The 18826-nt window shown below is 43.6% G+C and overlaps 1 protein-coding gene across 1 annotated transcript in view; it reads left to right on the top strand.

Moving 5' to 3' along the window:
* LOC126248019 (uncharacterized) overlaps window positions 1-18826 on the top strand; it is a 910522-nt gene that overhangs the window by 816599 nt on the left and 75097 nt on the right. The window contains exons 7-12 of the mRNA XM_049948603.1: window positions 9737-10276; window positions 13944-14138; window positions 15310-15371; window positions 16713-16901; window positions 17595-17695; window positions 17774-17844. Of these exons, the coding sequence (XP_049804560.1) occupies window positions 9737-10276; window positions 13944-14138; window positions 15310-15371; window positions 16713-16901; window positions 17595-17695; window positions 17774-17844 (1158 nt within the window). The remainder of the gene's footprint in view (window positions 1-9736; window positions 10277-13943; window positions 14139-15309; window positions 15372-16712; window positions 16902-17594; window positions 17696-17773; window positions 17845-18826) is intronic.

Genomic DNA, 18826 nt, shown 5'->3' with positions numbered 1-18826 from the left:
GTTAACGAGGTATTTGGTGTGGTGAAGGAGCAGAGTTTCGTACACGCTGCTGAGACGATTCGCAGCGTGCGCCACGAAAAAAATGTATCGTCTACAAGGGTTGAACAAACGCGTGAAAACACGATCGGCAACTGCGCGACGTCCTCAATATGCTGCATGTGTCAGAACAGTGTTCCGTGTAGCTGAAACTGCATTATGTCGGAGCTAAGTGGGCAGGTAGTTGGTGCTCGTATGGCTAGTGCCGAGGTAGCCACTGTTTCAATAGACACGGGGAAATCGGTAAAACATCATCCGCTAAGACACAACGTTCACCAAAGTGTGTGTCGAGTGACCGTCATAGACGGTCATTGGAGAGAATTGTGACGAAAAATAAGAGGAGAACAGCTGCAAAAGTCACTATAGAACTGCATGTCGCACCCGCGAACGCTGTCTGTACCAAAACAAGACGAAGGGAGCTACAGAAGTAAGGAACTGCACGTCGAGCTGGAATTCCAAATCCACATATCAGTGATGCAAATGCCCGTAACACGAAAACATGACGCCGAAGCCATAAAACCTGGACTATGGATGGAAGTCGTTTGGTAGGATGAGTCTCATTTCTCACTTCCGGGCTTGTTTACGTGAAGCACGGCGGCGGTTCGCTGATTATTTATGTGGTATTCCATGTGCCCCATAGTTACTATGCAAGCTCGCATTACTGACAAGGATTACGTGACCATTTTGGCTTAGCAGGTCCTTCCCACGATACAATGTTTGTTCCTTAATGGTGACACTGTGTTCCAAGACAACAGGGGCCCTGTTCACACACGGGTTTTGTGTGAATTGTCGCAACTCCCCTCGCCACCACAGTCACCAGACCACGCTATTATTGACCACTTGTGCTCTACTGTACACAGAAGGATGTGTGATCGCCAACCACCTTCATTATCGTTACCTGAACTTCCCACTATTTTGCTGGACTCTTGGAAGCCACACAAGACATATATTTATCCATTCCGAGACGGCTGGAAGTCCGTTTCGAATGCCAACGGTTTTCATACACCGTATCAAACTGGTAATGCGTTGTGTTTTTGATGTTTCCGTATTTTTGTCTACACCCTGTATCACTTTCTTCTACGTCTGTCCTTAGATGTTGAACCTGTACGAGTTCTTCCCATTTCTAAATTTTAACCTCGTAAACTAAGTACAGAGCCCTAGCCTGGATATGATGACGATATCTCTCGTGAGGAATTTGATCTTAAATCTGGTTCGGATTCATTTATTGCAATTTCGACGTAAGTACTCCACACCAGTTACTTTGGACCCTTGGTTGATCACCTAACAAATTTTCGTGACAAAAAGAAGAGAGGATATTAGGATTTAATGTCACGTCGACGAAGAGTTATTTATTGTCCGTCTCGATTGCTTTAATTTTTCAAATTGCTTGACTTCGTTTCAGCATGTACCATCATCAGATCCGTAAATAAAAGTAAAATACCTAAGCAAACAAATACTACACGAAATACGTTATTATCATACCATACCATCAACATCAAATGTACCAGAAAGTGTGCCGGTTTGAAGAGTAACCTGTCAAACGTCTCAGCAACATTTGCGTGCTACTTCACAGGATAAACTATGATGTTACTGATATAGCCTGCAAGGCACTTCACCGACCATCATTCAGGCTACAGATTTTTTTGACGTTTTTATAATTATTCTACCCTTGACAAAAACAAATTTCAATCAAGTACTTTCAAGAACAGTTTATCAACAAACAAACAATTATTATTATTAACTCACTGTGAGTTTCCAGTTTTCATACATATGTGAAAAATATACCAGGCCCCAGACATTGGCTGTTGCCTTGCGAGCTATATAATAGTGGATACTACTAAACAACTTTTTCATCCTGTGACGTAGCATGTAAATTCTGCTGATAAGATGGATAAGCCGGTCGCTGTGGCCGAGCGGCTCTAGGCGCTTCAGTCCAGAACCGTGCTGCTGTTACGGTCTCAGGTTCGAATCCAGCCTCTGGCATGAATGTGTGTGATGTCCTTAGGTTAGTTAGGTTTAAGTAGTTCAAAGTCTAGTGTACTGATGTCCTCAGATGTTAAGTCCCATAGTGCTTAGAGCCATTCGAACCATTTGAAGATGGATAGGTTACTCCTGTGACCGACACATTTGATGTTTGAGGATATAGCATTATAACAACGTTGCATTTCGCAGAGTATTTGTGGTACGTAAGTGAATAATAGATCAAGCGCCAATAAACTGATTTAGAGATAATCAACAAAATGTGTATAGCACTTATACAAAAGCAGTATAAAAGTTGGGGATCACTACACAAACACGAAAATTGCACAGGTTTCTTGTCCTATATGTGTTTTTATTCTACGTTATTTGGTTTAACAACAAAATGATACAAAATCCGAAGAAAATGAAACGTTCTGTATGCAATGGCTTTAACATAAATAGCGATACAAATGCCATCATTCCCAAAAATGGTTCAAATGGCTCTGAGCACTATGGGACTCAACTGCTGTGGTCATTAGTCTCCTAGAACTTAGAACTACTTAAACCTAACTAACCTAAGGACATCACACACATCCATGCCCGAGGCAGGATTCGAACCTGCGACCGTAGCAGTCGCACGATTCCGGACTGCGCGCCTAGAACCGCGAGACCACCGCGGCCGGCCATCATTCCCATTTTCACTCATTTCACAAGGTTCTCGTAAAAATTCATTTTCTCCTCTAGAGCTAAATCCCTTCTCTTTTCTTCACACACCTAAATTCTCAGCCGGCCGCGGTGGTCTCGCGGTTCTGGCGCGCAGTCCGGAACCGTGGGACTGCTACGGTCGCAGGTTCGAATCCTGCCTCGGGCATGGATGTGTGTGATGTCCTTAGGTTAGTTAGGTTTAAGTAGTTCTAAGTTCTAGGGGACTGATAACCACAGCAGTTGAGTCCCATAGTGCTCAGAGCCATTTTAACCATTTTTGAACCTAAATTCTCAGTGTAGTGTTGCCAGAAGCATCTGTTGGAGATCAGAAGGCTTCACGTTCATCTTCAAGCTGTAATGTTCCTTGAACTCTTCAACTGCACTAAGAGTTGCCCGAATTTGCAGTACCCCTAGCTGCTCGGCGGTCAGTCTCATCCACTGTGCTTTTGAAATATGCACTTCGATGAAGTTCACATATTTTTCAGCAGCTGACATAAAGAAGTAAAAACCTGCTTTTTCATAACAGTCTCTTTGAATGATGTTGTGTGCGTAGCTTCAGTTGAAAGGCGAACTACACTGAGGGGCCAAAGAAACTGGTATACCAGACTAATACCGTTTAGGGTTCTCACGAGCACGCAGAAGTGCCGCAACACGACATAGCATAGACTCAACTTATGTCTGGAGTAGTGCTGGATGGAACTGACACCATGAATCCTGCAGGGCTGTCCATAAATCTGTAAGAGTACGAGGGGGTGGAGATCTCTTCTGAACAGCACGTTGCAATGCATCCCAGATATGTTCAATAATGTTCATGTCTGGGGATTTTGGTGGCCAGCGGAAGCGTTTAAACTCACAATAGCGTCTCTGCAGCCACTCTGTAGCAATTCTGGACGGGTGGGGTGTCGCATGGTCCTGCTGGAATTGCCCAAGTTCGTCGGAATGCACAATGGACATGAATGGATGCAAGTGATCAGACAGAATGCTTATGTACGTGTCACCTGTCAGAGTCGTATCAAGTGCCCCAGATCACTCCAACAGCGCACGCCCAACACCATTACAGAGCCTCCATTAGCTTGAACAGTACCTTGCTGACACGCACGTTCCATGGACATGAGGTTGTCTCCTTACCCGTACACGTCTATCCGCTCGATCAATTTGAAACGAGACTCTTCCGACTAGGCAGCATGTTTCTAGTGATCAACAGTCCAGTGTCGGTGTTGGCAGGCCCAGGCGAGGCGTAAACCTTTGTGTCGTTCAGTAATCAAAGGTACACGAGTGGGTCTTCGGCTCCGAATGCCCATATCGATTATGTTGCTTTGAATGGTTCGCACACTGACAGTTGATGATGGGCCAGCATCGAAATCTGCAGCAATTTGCGGAAGGGTTGCACGTACGTCACATGGAAAGATTCTCTTCAGTCGTCGTCGGTCCCGTTCTTGCAGGATCTTTTTCCGGTCGCAGCGATGTCGGAGATTTGATGTTTTACCGGATTCTTGATACTCGCGGTACACTTGTGAAATGGTCGTACGGGAAAACCCCCACTTCATCGCTACCTCGGAGATGCTGTGTCGCATCGGTCGTACACCGACTGTAACACCACGGTCAAACTCACTTAATTCTTGGTAACCTGCCATTGTAGCAGCAGTAACCAATCTGACAACTGCGCCAGACACTCGTTGTCTTATATAGGCGTTGCCGACCACAGCGCCGTATTCTTCCTGTTTACATATCTCTGTATTTGAATACGCATGCCTATACCAATTTCTTTGCCACTTCAGTGTAAATCTTTTGGAACTTCACACACAGATACCCTCTTTCATTTCTCAATGTGAGAAAAATCATGATCGCAAGACATAAACGAGTGTCCAATGTGCAACACATAGTTACTTCTTTCTTCTCTGGTATTACCGGTTGTTCACAGCCTTCGTTAGTAGACAGCTGAACAGTTCCGTTACTCTCACCATTTACTTTTGATTTTCGCCACCTCACTTTGTAAACATGTACGTGAGACATTGCACGGCTGTTTTGCTTCATTGTATCTTTTAGTGAATAGAAATCATTAAACAACTTCTGGTCATATGAAATCTGTCTGTAATTAAATTGACATTTAAAGGAAACATGAGAGAGTGAAACAGTATATACAATAACATTTTTAAATCAACAGGTAAGTAAATGATTCAATGCTGGCAGTTAACTATAACCTCATAATCAGAACGATGATGTTTGTTGATATGGAATTCTTTTCAGTCATGAATTAAATGCATTAAAATACTTGAAAATTATTTATGTTGATTCCAAGCGTTATAATAAATGTTAAAACGACAGTCAAGGCCTACCTGATGCTTGAGCGCCTCTTCAGATAGAACAGCACTATTGTCTTTTCAAGTACACTTCTTTCCTTCGCTTCGTAGTTTCTTCCTTTCGCTTTGAGCACTACCTTCACCTCTCTTCCTCCGTTTAGTTGCAGTTTTCCTTCCTATTTTGCAATATTGTGTATTATGTATCTGTAATAATTAATTCAGCAATATCCAAAACAGAGAGCAGAAAGTTGGCGCATGATTCTTTGTTTAAACATCGATGTTGGTGTCAGACACGAGTGCCGTCTTATGACAGCTGTAAACACTGTTTCCCGCTATTCTGTCGCGTGTATCAGAATGTATGTTATTGCCCTTGGCGTTTACAGAGGAATTTCACCAATAACTCAAATTTTCAAGTTTTGGCGCTTGACCCGTTATTTACGTAGAGGCCACATTTGTTGATTAGTTATTTTACTTGTATTTAAAGATATGAGTGCGGTTCTTGTTGAACCGAATCCAGGAATTTTAAAAAATGAAATCAATAAAGCCGGCTGCGGATTTTCTCCGAGGTCATTATGTCAATTTTTGCGACGACGAGGTCATTACAAACCGGTATTGGACTCACTAAACCATGGGGCCGTGTCCTTTTTTAAATGAACTACAGCAGCATTTGCTTTAACCAGTTGAGATAAACCACGGAAAACCAAGGTCTGGATGGGCAGATGGAGATTTGAACCACCCGAAGCGTTGCTCGCCTCTCATACTCCGTGCTTCAGTGGCGTGGCGGCCGCGGCTGCACGCACTCGTATGGATGTGAAGCGCAGCGGTCCCGGTTTCATCCACTGCCATATTATTACCTCGCTCTAAATAACGATTGCTAGCCTCACTTTGCGCCGCGAGGCAAGGATAAAACTGTCACTATTTATTTAGCGTAGGTGTGCAGACTTAATACACGGAACTACACTAACGTTTAAAAGAATTAACACCTTTTCACAAAAACAGTAAGGGCATAAAAGAAATTATATGTCAACCTCAAAATGTTCATTCTATTCTATCGTTGATGCAGGTGTGTCCGCGCAGTCAGTCCAGTTTCCTTATCAGAGCGTAAGGAACACTCGTTTGGGGGGGGGGGGGGGAGATAATAGATGGACTGCCTCGGAGCGCCACAATCGTAGTCCCGAGATGTTATTCTTCCCCAGTTTTCTAGTGAATCTGCGCAGATGCTATCCCCAGAGCGCAACCGGTTTAGTGCCATTTTGAAGTAGTTCAGCCAGACGTAAAGACGGTTGGCGGGAATTTAGACGTCTGCGGCTTAGTTGCAGGAGATCGTCACGGATTGGTAGGCCTAGATTCTTTCAACACTTTTTCTAAATTCGCAGCCTCTTTTCTGCGCATCTCCGGAGCTAACAATTCAACTACTTTAAAAGACTCATAGCTCCAACTACTAGACTGGAAAAAATACATGGCAAACAGTGACTACACCGCCCCCCAGTTGCTTGCTAGCAACCTCCGCCGATAACCTCCTCCATTAACAAAATAGGAAAACAATTAAAATTCGAAAAGATCAAAAGACGCGTAAATGCACACTTGAGATATACGAGCAGTAGGTCGCTCTTTAAAATCAGTCGCTGTTTAACCAAGCCTTGGAGCTGCTCAAACGTGGCTTTTGATTCGGGAAATAAGTCCAGGATGTTCTCAAGATCGTCATTTAAGTATAACTTAATTTGCTAAATCAGCAGTCAGATGTAAAACTTGTTGAATCCTGCCTAGTCGTCGAATAAGGGGTATATAGAAACCTGCTTTCGCGGATCGCTAGACAACAATTCAAGCAAATCGTATTAATGAGTTTTATTACGAAAAGTACACGATAATACTTAACCTTGTGTTAAACAGATGTGTCGCAAGTGTAGGGTGACAGACAAAATCAACAATGTTCTTTAGTATATACAATTCCTAAGGCACCGGTCTTGTAGTGCCTAATCTTGATGCTGCTGTAGAACTAGGCCGCGACCAGTGGGCGCTGCGCTTACGTCCTCTTCGCATAGACGCCACTGCCGTCGCGTTGTCGTCCTGGAGAGGAGTCGGTCAGCGTGCAATTGGCTGACAGCCCTCTCTGCTCTCTCGTTTCCGACTGGCGTGCCGGCGCTTCACTTTACGCCGGAACAAATTCAAATGTGTGTGAAATCTTATGGGACTTAACTGTTAAGGTCATCAGTCCCTAAGCTTACACACTAATTAACCTAAATTATCCTAAGCACAAACACACACACCCATGCCCGAGGGAGTTAGTCTCGCGGTTCTAGGCGCTCAGTCCGGAACTGCGCGACTGCTACGGTCGCAGGTTCGAATCCTGCCTCGGGCATGGATGTGTGTGATGTCCTTAGGTTAGTTAGGTTTAAGTATTTCTAAGTTCTAGGGGACTGATGACCACAGATGTTAAGTCCCATAGTGCTCAGACCCATTTGAACCATATTTGCAGTGCCTCAGACCGCTCGGCTAATCCCGCGCGGCACGCCGTAACAAAACTGGCTCATATAGACGACAGTCCACAGTGAACGCCGAATGACAGCTACCTGTTTTGCCTAGCGGCCATCGACTGAAACCTGCGATAAAGGGACGGGCTTTTATACACGAACTATATCGTTATTAATCGCGAAAACTGACACGGTTGAACGTGTGCGTTGACAGAATCAAAAATAGTTGGAGCAATTATGGGTTCTAAAATGAGCAGTTGGCGAGATAATTGGAAATATGTGGCTCCGAGCAGTCACTGTTTTTAATATGAAACATTGTCTTAGCACAAATGTATTTAAAATGTAAAGTATTCGATGAAGCACCCATGTATTTGCACTCAAAGTTTACCTATGGCCTGCTTCAACAATAATACAGTACTACATTAGCACGTTACCTTTCACAGTTTAGTGTACACTCGTACATGTCAAAGGAGGCGTTCCGTGGGATTTGGATGCAATAGTGCACTCGTCTCTGCAGAGAAATACGATGATTTTTTTCAAATGTAGCCGGAAATTCTCGTAAATCTGATAAGACTGTGCAGTTCGCTGCTGCAAGTCTTCAACCTTATGGGAGCGCTGTGCGCTTCGTTTTTGAAGTTATTTGACACGACCCCATGTGGAAAAATCTAGAGGGTTTGAGTGGTCGAGGTGTTACGTCACTTACCGATACCATCCCACGGGCGTCACGGCAACAGAAGTTTCCGCCTGACGCCGATGGCAGTCGAGCGGGATCTGGTGGACCCGAGCGTGCGCGCCCGCTGAGCCACACTGGCGCCCCCCTACCGCCGCAATATAGGACGGCCGCTCAGCCCAGTCGCTCTTGGGAGCCGCTCCTCTTCAGAATGCGCCGACTCCATCCTTCGTGCCTTAATATGGCGAACCTCACCCTAGTTGTTCAAATGTGTGTGAATTCCTACGGGACCAAACTGCTGAGGTCATCGGTCCCTAGACTTACACACTACTTAAACTAACTTACGGTAAGAACAACACACACACACGTGCCCGAGGCAGGACTCGAACCTCCGGCGGGAGCACCCTAGTTGACATCGTTAGTTGGACTCTGTTTCTTAATACTTCGTACATTTGGAGCAATACAAATTAATTAAATCTTCTCTTTGTTGTTTCAACTTGTTCGCCGATCATTTCTGCTCCTGTCCAGCTTTTCTACGATGACAGTTGCCAGATCACTCTGTAGCATCTCTCCTTACCGTTGTGTACAACACGAGGTACAGTCCTGGCTCGATGTATTCGTGTCGGATCGTATTAGTGCGCTACATCGGCAGCAAAATGTGCCGGTGCTCACCGTGCAGGACTCACATTCCCCAGCCACGCACTACGGCTCAAACTTGAGACGAATTAGACGGGAACATACGAGGGCTATTCCGAAAGTAAGGTCCGATAGGTCGCGAAATGGAAACCACGGTAAAAATCAAAAATGTTTTATTTGCAACAGTTAGATACACCTTGCAGCTACTTATCTCCATAGTCGCCGACCCGACTTAGACGTGTATCGTAGCGTTGTACCAACTTTCCCATACCCTCGCTATAGAAGGCAGCCGCCAGTGCTCTCCGCCAATTCTCTACGCTGGCCTACGGCTCGTTGTCTTGTGCCGAAATGTTGTCTTCATAACCAGCGGTTCATGTGACCTGAGCTGAAACTCAGAGGGAGACAATTACGGGCTGTATTGTGGGTAATCTCACATTTCCATTTGAAAACGATGCAGGAGCATCTTCATTGCCCCTGCAGAATGCGGCTGAGAATTGTCTTGAAGACGAAACAGCACGACAGTTATGTAATGTTAGCTGCATAGCTTCAGGGGAAATTTCTCACCAGGCCCCCGTACTTGGCGGCAGACACTATTTTCTAGACATCTTTACGCACTCACTGCGAGCTCAGAAATGAGAAGAGCGACGTGATGCTAACTGGGGTTATACTAGAGACACTACCCAACACATCTGTGCAAAGCTTTATCGGATTTTCATAGTCGTTTCCATTTCGTGACCGATCGGACCTTACTTTCGGAATAGCCCTCGTAATAGAAAGGTTTACTCTTCAGATAAATTTTTACTCACTAGGACAATATTTCATACTGAAGTCAGTGGCTGCACACCTGCAATTATCTCACAAATCGTTCGTTTGCGAACCCACGTTTACTTTTTTTGCGCGTACTTAAACAACAGCCCGTATGCACTGCTCCTAGCACGCGTGTCGGTATCGGTTCGCAGGTGGCGGACACGCCGCAGGAGATCCCGTTCCTGTCGATCCTGCAGCACCTGCTGCGCGTGGATCCGCGCGAGCCCATCAGCGACCTGGTGTGGGACGCGGCCGAGCGCCTCGTGCACCGCGCCACGCTGCTCGAGTCCCGCAGCGACGCGACGCGGCTGCTGCGGTCGCCCAGCGTGAGCGCGGCCAGCAACAAGGCGCAGGCGGGCTGCCACTGCGCCTGCCACTCGTCGCGCAAGCAGTCGGCCGCCTCGCCGCCGCCGCCGCCCCCGCCGCCGCCCGCCGCCGCCGCGCCCGCCTGCCCGCCGCCCCCGCCGCCGCCCCCGGGCCCGCCCCCGCCGCCCCCGCCGCCCGCCGTCGGCGTCGCGCCGCCCATGGGGGGAGCGCCGGTGCCGCCGCCACTGCTGGCCCCGGCGAGCGCGCCGCCGCCGTGCAGCCCGGAGCCCACGGACTGCGCCGGCAAGCTGCTGCCGCAGCAGGAGACGCCCACCCCGCGCGCCAAGATGAAGACCATCAACTGGAACAAGATCCCCAACCACAAGGTACGTACGCACGCTGCGTACCCCAGACGCCACCACCGAAGATCGCCCGATAACATCGGCCGGCAGCTCGGTCACCACAGACGTCCAGTCTCCTTCGTCAGTTTTTAAAGGGATCGAGGGGTTAAAAAATAAAATAGAATAAAATTTAAAAAAGCGCACCGCGAAGGAATTATGCGAATGGGACGGCATTGACTGTTAGAGTAGCTGAGTGTCCTTTGTGTAAAAGCAGCTGTATTACACCTATAAAACTGTTACACTTGTCACTAGAAATAGGAAATTAGAAAAGAAAAATACTCGATTTAAGAAGGGCGATAGAAAAAGAAGGGATCGATTGAGTAATAGATGTCCCTTCACCTGCGCTCGCGGTTATTAAAGGACGGACAACAAAGTGATCGGGTAAGTGTTCCATTTTCACCAATTGAGATACGGAACCTTAGAAAATTAGGTGAACAATGAAATGAATCATTTTCATTTTAACTGGACATCAATCAGATTCAGCTGCAGTTTTTTTTAAGCAATTTCAAGAGTGAAGAGTAAAGAAAATAGAAGCTTTTGGGTTCTTCCCTCGTATTCTGTAATAATACTGTAATCCTTCGAGAATGAAGTCCATAACTCTCATGTGGGATATGTACATACACTAAGGTGACGAAAGTCATGGTATACCTTAGAATGTAATGTCGGACCGCCTTTTTCCCGGCGCAATGAAGCATCTTGGCGTAGAATGGACTCAACAAGTCTCTGGAAGTCCCCTGCACTCTATAGGTGACTCTATAGCAGTCCATAATCGCGAAAGTGTTGCCAGTGCAGGATTTTGTGTACGAACTAACATCTGGATTATGTCCCATACCTGTTAGATGGGGTTCATGTCCGGGGATGTGGGTGGCCAAGTCATTTGCTCGAATTGTTCAGAATTTTCTTCAAACCAATCACGGACAATTGTTGCCTGGTGACATAGCGCATTGTCATCCACAAAAATTCCATGGTTCTTTGGGAAGATGAAGTCCACGAATGGTCTCCAAGTAGCCGAACATTAACATTTCCAGTCAGTGATTGGTTCATTTGGACCAGGGCCTAGTTAATTTCAGGTAACCACAGTCCACACCGGCATGGACACGCCATGGGAGGAAAGTAAATTGAATACACGAGGGCGTTCAGAAAAGTAATTCCTCCGAATTTTTTATGTGAAAACCCTTAAGGCTTTTAAAATGGAACAAACGTTATTAACATTCTATACCTTTAATCTTAATGTCTACATATTTGCAGCCCTCTGCCGCTAGAGGGCTCAGAATTGTAGGGCGGTGTGTAACGTAACTATATCGGTGCGTGAGAAACAGCGTGCTGTAACCGAGATTCGAATTCGAAGAGTTCGTCCACACATGGAGCACTCTCTCCTTCAGTATAAAAACGCCAAACCACTCACGAGCGTTACGACATCTGCAACAATTCGATGCCTTGGTTACGCTGTCATGAATCATCCTCCACTTGGTCTCATCCGATTTTCATGAGTTTCCAAAACTCAAAGGACGCCTTCGAGAACTCCACTTTGATACTGATGAAGTGGTGCAAGCAAAGGTGAGGTTGTGGCTCCGTCAACGAAGTCATTCTACAGTGACGGAATCAACAAACAGGTCTCTCATTGGGAGAAACTTGTTCGTCGGCAGGGTGACTATGTTAGAAATAAATATATATACATGAAGAATAATGATACAGAATGTTAATAACGTTTAGAGGAATTTGCTTTCAGCACGACCTCGTAAACAGCGAAAAATCTCCCCTCAGTACCTAGCTAGTACCTGAACTCATGGCATCTTATTTTTTTAGTTTTTCTGCGTTGAAAATGTTGAAGAAACATTCAGAGATGTTTCATCTATTAGCAAAGTGCTTCCTCACTAAAAAAAAAAAAAAAAAAAGCGACACCTTCTCAGTCACAGGCATTGTTCTCTGCGTCTGATGGTGACATCCCCATCACCATCATATCATTGTGGTTTATTACTCAATTCAACTGGAGTCTGCTATAAGGGCCGTCTTCTTAAGAAAGGCCAGTGATGCTACCACATCCTTACCACACTGTACAAGTGGAGTTTTAGAGGCCCCCTCCCCGATTTTTATCCGAGTTTTTTTTTTCTCTCCTGCTATTTCGTATCGTATCTCGACTTTTCCATAGCGTCAGTTACGACAGTGACCCTTTTTCTTTGCAGAGGCTGTGGGATACTATTGTCTCACTGTCCCTATATGTGGACGACCTTTGTACTTACTGCAGTTCTTCGACCACGAATGTTGTTAAACACCAGATGTAAGGTGCCATCAGGAAAGCACAATCCTGGGCTATCACCCATGGCTTCCAGTCTTCCACTGCAAAGACATATGTTGCGCACTTCAGTCGAAGTAAAACTGTTCATCCACACCCATAACTTTACCTTCGTAATGACCTGCTCAGTGCGGCAGAGTAATATCGTTTATTTGGAACTTTTATTTGATGCTCTGCTGACACGGCCATTACAGTTTCGCCAGGTAAAAGGGAAGTTTCAGTCGAAATTCAACACACTCTGCTGCCTCAGCCTCGCCTTATTATGTACGGTCCACTCCACTCTCTTGCGTCTGTACAAAGTACTAGTTCTATCTAGGGTGGAGTACGAATGTCTTCCTAATGAATCTCCAGCCACTTTGACGTTACAGCTGCTGGACCTGGTTCATCACTGAATGATACGTCTCGTGGTTGGCGCCTTTGGATGAGTCCTGTGGACAGCCTCCTGGTAGAGGCTGGGATTCCTCTTTTACGGATCAGAGTCCCCACTTACTAAATCATACTATACGAGTCCTCAGCTACACCGAACACCCAAATCACCATATTCTCTTCTCTGCCATGGGGGATTCACCTTCCACAAGGACGACCCTGATCTGATATTCCAGCAGCACTTTGTTTGGAGTCTCTTCGCTGTGATCTCAGTCTCCCTCCATTGAACCCTCTCGTCATGTTAACTTCACGAACCTCTCCTCCTCTCCCCCCATGGTGCATATGTTATTCGAATCTCTGGTTGGTCCTTTCATTTGGCCCAAAGAAAACGATAAACCCCTCAGAATTTTGGCGTTTGTTTCTCCCAGTTCTTGGCGAATTTCCTGATTCGACAGTAATTTAAACTGACGGCTCATTGGTCAACGATCTCATCGGCTATGCCTGGTGGCCACGAAAAACACTCACTTCAATGATGTAGTATTTTTACAGCAGAATTAGTGTCCATTAACTGAGACCTATATTACACTCGCAATTTCCTAATCTGTAGTGACTCTCGATTGCACTCCTCTGAACCCAAAGTCATGTAGGGATTCTGGGAAACGATCTTTGAGATCGGTTAGCAAAGGAAGCTACCGAGATGGAAACCCTGGAGATGAAATTACCTGGATCCAAATTGTGGTCGACGTCTTCATCTTTTGGAGGCTCAGAATGAGGAATGGCCCGCTGTGGCCGCTATGAACAACGTCTTTCCTCATCTGCTTTATCTGTTGCCCAGAGCAGGTGGACGTTATGCAATAGTTACTGTGTTTACATCTAAATGGCCTTTATATCTTTTCCTGTTAGTTACGTGAGCAGAAGTGTTTGGTGTCAGTCAAAACAATAACATCATTGACCGACATAAACTCGATCTGTTACACTATGTTCCTTTACTAGGTCGTGGGCAAGAGGAACATATGGTCACTCGTTGCTGAAACTCACGAGCATTCTCCGATGGAAGAGCTAGACTGGGCTGAGATGGAGGGCCTCTTCTGCCAGCAAGTTCCGGCGGCGTCGTCCACGCAGGCGTCTCCCCGGCTGGGCCGAGATGCTGCCGACACCGACCCCAGGCGTCGCAAGGAGTCAGCCGAGGTAAGCCCGAGTAGCAAAACACATACTGAACAAACCACATCACCTACTATTACGTCATGTTTTTCTGTACTCTGCAGCTGACTGAGACTTTTAGCTCTTTAGTTTAGTTATTATAAACTTCCATAAAATGTCTCTTTCACAGGGTTCCCGTACGTGCCTTACCAGATTTTTTTCTCGGAAACGGTTCTTGCGAGCTTTTTGCGTAAAACACGTTTTAAGAAAACCAACAGGGGTGAACTGAATGGTGAACACCATATTTATAGTGTTCCACAACCACAAGAGACAAATCTGTTATTTTGTAGTACTTTCCAAACAAAAAGATTATTTCCAATTTCAGTATAGTGTTTTTTTAAATGTAGAACGGGAAAATTCATTTATTTCAAATAAAAAGAAATGATCATTTTATAACTACAATATATAAAAGGAATTTTTGAGAACATCCAAATTTCTGTTACTTCCCTTAAGCGCTTGCTGTTCATCGCGTCAGTTCCAGGAAGATTATTTTGATGCTACCACAGTATCGAGACAACGTACTAAAAATTTCAAGACATGAACATGTTATTCTGAGATCAAATATTCAACCATATTCCAATTTGAAATTTTAAAGTTTTCTTTGTTTCCTCCAGTTTCCAGCAGATTTTAGCAACCATTCAATTCTTCCATAGTGGTTTCCTTATAACACAGTAACTGACAAACGGTGCGAGTACAATTTTCGAATAAAAACGCTCATACAGTACGTCTGGGACACTCGGTATAGACACTCATCAGCACAGCCTGGATTTTTATGTGATGTCAACGAGCAAAACACGTACATATTTATGTAATGAAAATGGATAAAGAATGAAAAGAAACATGTAATATCACGAAAATATTTTATTAAATATTTAACAGAAAACAATGATTTCAACTGAAGTCAACTTCTAAATGACACCGTAGCGTATTACATTAACCTTATGTGCATTTAAACGTACCAGAAATACGAAAGGTACATTAAGAAGTTTATTTTATATTACTTAATTTTTATTTCGAAAATATCTTCTATCTTACCTTTAAAAATCGTTTACTATTGAATCGGGTATTTTGAAGCATCAGAGCACTATAAAAGTGAAAAATGTATGTTTATTTTCTTTTTTAGTCATTGTCTTAATACTGCTGTCTTCTTTTGTTTCAGATTGCACTGCTGGATGGAAAAAGGAGCCTTAATGTTAATATTTTCTTAAAGCAGTTCAGAAGGTATGAATTAGAATGAAAGTCATGTCAGTATGTAGAATACTAACACTCTATGCGTAGCAGAGGTGGCTAATGTTCGCTTGTGCCATGGCGCCCAGCTTGGAGCTGGCTGGGTCCAAATTCTGATCATAATGAAATCTTTAACACCAGTATTTGGTGGGCTGGTGAAGATGTAGTGGCGTAAAGTTTATGATCACCAGACGTATAGCTCAAGTCCTGGATTAATTTACAATGCACTCTGCAGTGTCTTATAGGTAAGAGTTGACGTCGATTCGTCCTTTGGAAGAAGAAGAAGAAGATAACCTAGACGATCCCATTAATGCTCTTAGATGAGAGCTAAGCTATGTACTAGCATCATCGTTCACCCTTTCCCTTACTTTCGTCACAGCACGACAAATACAGCCCTACACTTCACAAGCACTCGTCACAATCGTCCCCACCGAGCAGATACGAATGCCAAGAGAGTCCAAGAAAATTTATACAGGAGGGAGGTGCAATACTCTCACATCGGTACTGTGACAATCAAACGAACGTAAGTCATAGAGCAGTTGCTAAAGTCATAGTATTGTCTCATTGCAATCAGCCACGTAAGCTAAAATTGGCTAAACGAGAAACTTAGCGGAATCACGAGAAATCACTTTAACAATGCGTTATCACAGGTGACAAATTATGGATTTTCGAATACGGTCTCGAAACAAAACGTCACAGTCGAGAGTATCGGTTCGTTACTTATCTAACACACCCCGTATACCCACAAACCAAGCGGTGCTGTATATTATCACGGGGAATCTACTAGGGAATCCGTCGTTTGCAGTTAACTGAAAGACCTGCAGTGTGATGTAGTAGTTCCTTTGAAAAACCTTTCCCACGGTGAACATTGTAGCAAATACTAACTGAAGTTTCGTTTTTGAGGTTCATCATGAAATTGTAAATTTACTATACTCCTTGCAATTTTGCCTTCATATGAGTGCCAATACAGATTCATCATGAATTATAAATTTGTTTGTAGCTTCACAATTTCATCATCGTCTGATTTTCAATGCTGACAAGCTTTACAATAACGTAAAACGTTCTGGTGATAAGTTCCTGTGATCATTGTAGAACTTGGAGTTGGAGAGAAAACAGACAAGCAAATCCTCAAGTTACTACTATCTACTTTGTGACTGAATTAATTTTTTTGCCCATGTACACAATAATATGCCCCTCGGCGTTATCCAGATACGTAAGAACATAAATATTTAAGTTAACGATTAATACCTAAGTGTCTAGAGGTTAAGATTTGTATTACTTGTTTCACATAGATATCATTTCGTATCTCATAACAATTAAATGCTTTGCTTTCAGTTCAAACGAGGATATTATACAACTGATCCGTGATGGGGCGCATGATGAAATTGGCGCTGAGAAATTAAGAGGTCTACTCAAAATTCTGCCAGAAGTCGATGAGTTGGAGATGCTGAAGTCATATGATGGCGACAAGTCAAAGCTGGGAAACGCAGAGAAGTTTCTTCTTCAACTCATCGATGTTCCAAAGTAATTAGATACCACATAAATTTTCACTTAATCAGTCATTCTTATACAAATTAGATCTATAATCTTTGTACCATTTAAACAATAGAATAGGCTAATATTATGAAGCTTCATAGCGGTCCTAATCTGCAGACTGATTAATGATAGCATGAGCGTTTTATTGTTTAATTCTTCATGTCTTTTCGTTGAAGAAGTAGATTTTTTTATCGTGAAGTAGTAAGAAAAACGTATTGTACCTGTTTATTTCTCATTTGTTTTGGGCAGAGTCATAGTAAACAAAGCTGTCACATAATTCTTGTGAAATCTATCAAAGATACACCTAAATTACGACAGCTCTTTCATTTCCTCCGTTTTCCTCTTGAACAGCAATTCGGCATTCTTAATTACGCATATATTAACACGAGAAGAAAAAGACGATGCATTTTTTCTGATAGTATTTCTGGTTTCAAAATGCTTTTTGTTACTTGCTTCCAGTAACCCACTTTTTGTTTCATTCTCAAATTCGTCTGTAAGCGTTAGTTAGTATTAAGCCACAAAAAATTAAATAAACCTATGGTAGCTACGGTAGATTTCGGAATATCACCTACAGATTAGTGAAAAGTATAAACAATATTTTGATCACTTGTGTTCAGCTGTTTCTAGAATCAAAAACCCCATGTTTGCGTCATTCTAATACAATATTTCATTAATGTGCAGTTACAAACTTCGAATCGAGAGCATGCTTCTGAGGGAAGAATTCGCATCGAACATGACGTATCTAGAACCGAGCATTGGTGCAATGATTGTTGCTGGTGAAGGTAAGAAAACAAAATAGTTCATGGTTTTTATTTTACTCTCGTTCTCAATAATACTAATGAAAATACCCATTGTTACAGATCTCATGAACAGTGAGCCATTGCACGAAGTCCTGTACATGGTCCTTGTTGCTGGAAACTTCTTAAACTCTGTAAGTCTTACATATTTGCGTAGTTAAATATCATACTATATTACAGGCAAGTTTTTATAGTATAGTTAATAAGAAACTTAGAAGAAATGTGTCGCTGCCATTCTTAAGCCTATACCTTCACCGGAGACTGCATTAAGCAACACTTTTTCATTCAGTTACCAACACTTACTTCGTGATTGTTATTTAGTCCCTCGAGAGTCAAATACTTCCAGCTACATTAGTTCAGACGGTCATGTTACAAAACCTGGATTATAGGACTTTGAATTCAGTTTCGTTCAGGAACTTAGCAATTGCTTAGCTAATAAGATCGCAGAGTTTCTATGGGGATTTGAAATTATGTAAAATATGCGAACTATACAACACCCTGTCCGGCAATTGGAACCACAAATATGTTGATCCCGTGAGCATCACATGTGATGTTCTCAATTTGTGTTCACATTCCCACTTGTAACTAATAGCGATCTTTAGGTTAAGTCGCCATACCGTGCATCTGTTATTGCGGAGAATGGCATCAAGCATCCAGCGCAAATACCCGGGCAATCTGCAAATCCTCTTCTGATATTAACAGTTTCTAGTAATCACTTAAGCAAATGTTCATTATAATGAAAGTTGACAAAAGAAACTCTTGCCTCTGTCTGGAAACAAACCCAAGAACATTCAACAAGAAGTTATAGAAATTATAATGTGACCAAATTTGGTTCCACTTTGCTTACTACAGAGTACAGTTTTAGTCTAAAACAGTTTTTCGTTTGCAGTACTGGAAGTATTTCTTTTGTAGTTCCGTGTATGAGAGCGCGAATGAGTGTTTGGGAACGGGTGACATAATCATGCTGTAGCCTTTAAGGAGGATCATTTTTAACTGGTCCAAAACTGTTTCGTGTTCTAGGAGATTGCTTCACTCATGCCTGGATGGTTCGTTTGAAAGGGCATGGCCACTTCATAATACGATGACGAAATCTTTTAAGTCTCATGAGAGAGTCAT

This window comes from Schistocerca nitens, chromosome 3 (assembly GCF_023898315.1).
Source record: "Schistocerca nitens isolate TAMUIC-IGC-003100 chromosome 3, iqSchNite1.1, whole genome shotgun sequence".
Lineage (NCBI taxonomy): Eukaryota > Metazoa > Arthropoda > Insecta > Orthoptera > Acrididae > Schistocerca > Schistocerca nitens.
Note: the sequence above shows the minus strand (reverse complement) of the source record. Positions and strands in the feature narration are given on the sequence as shown.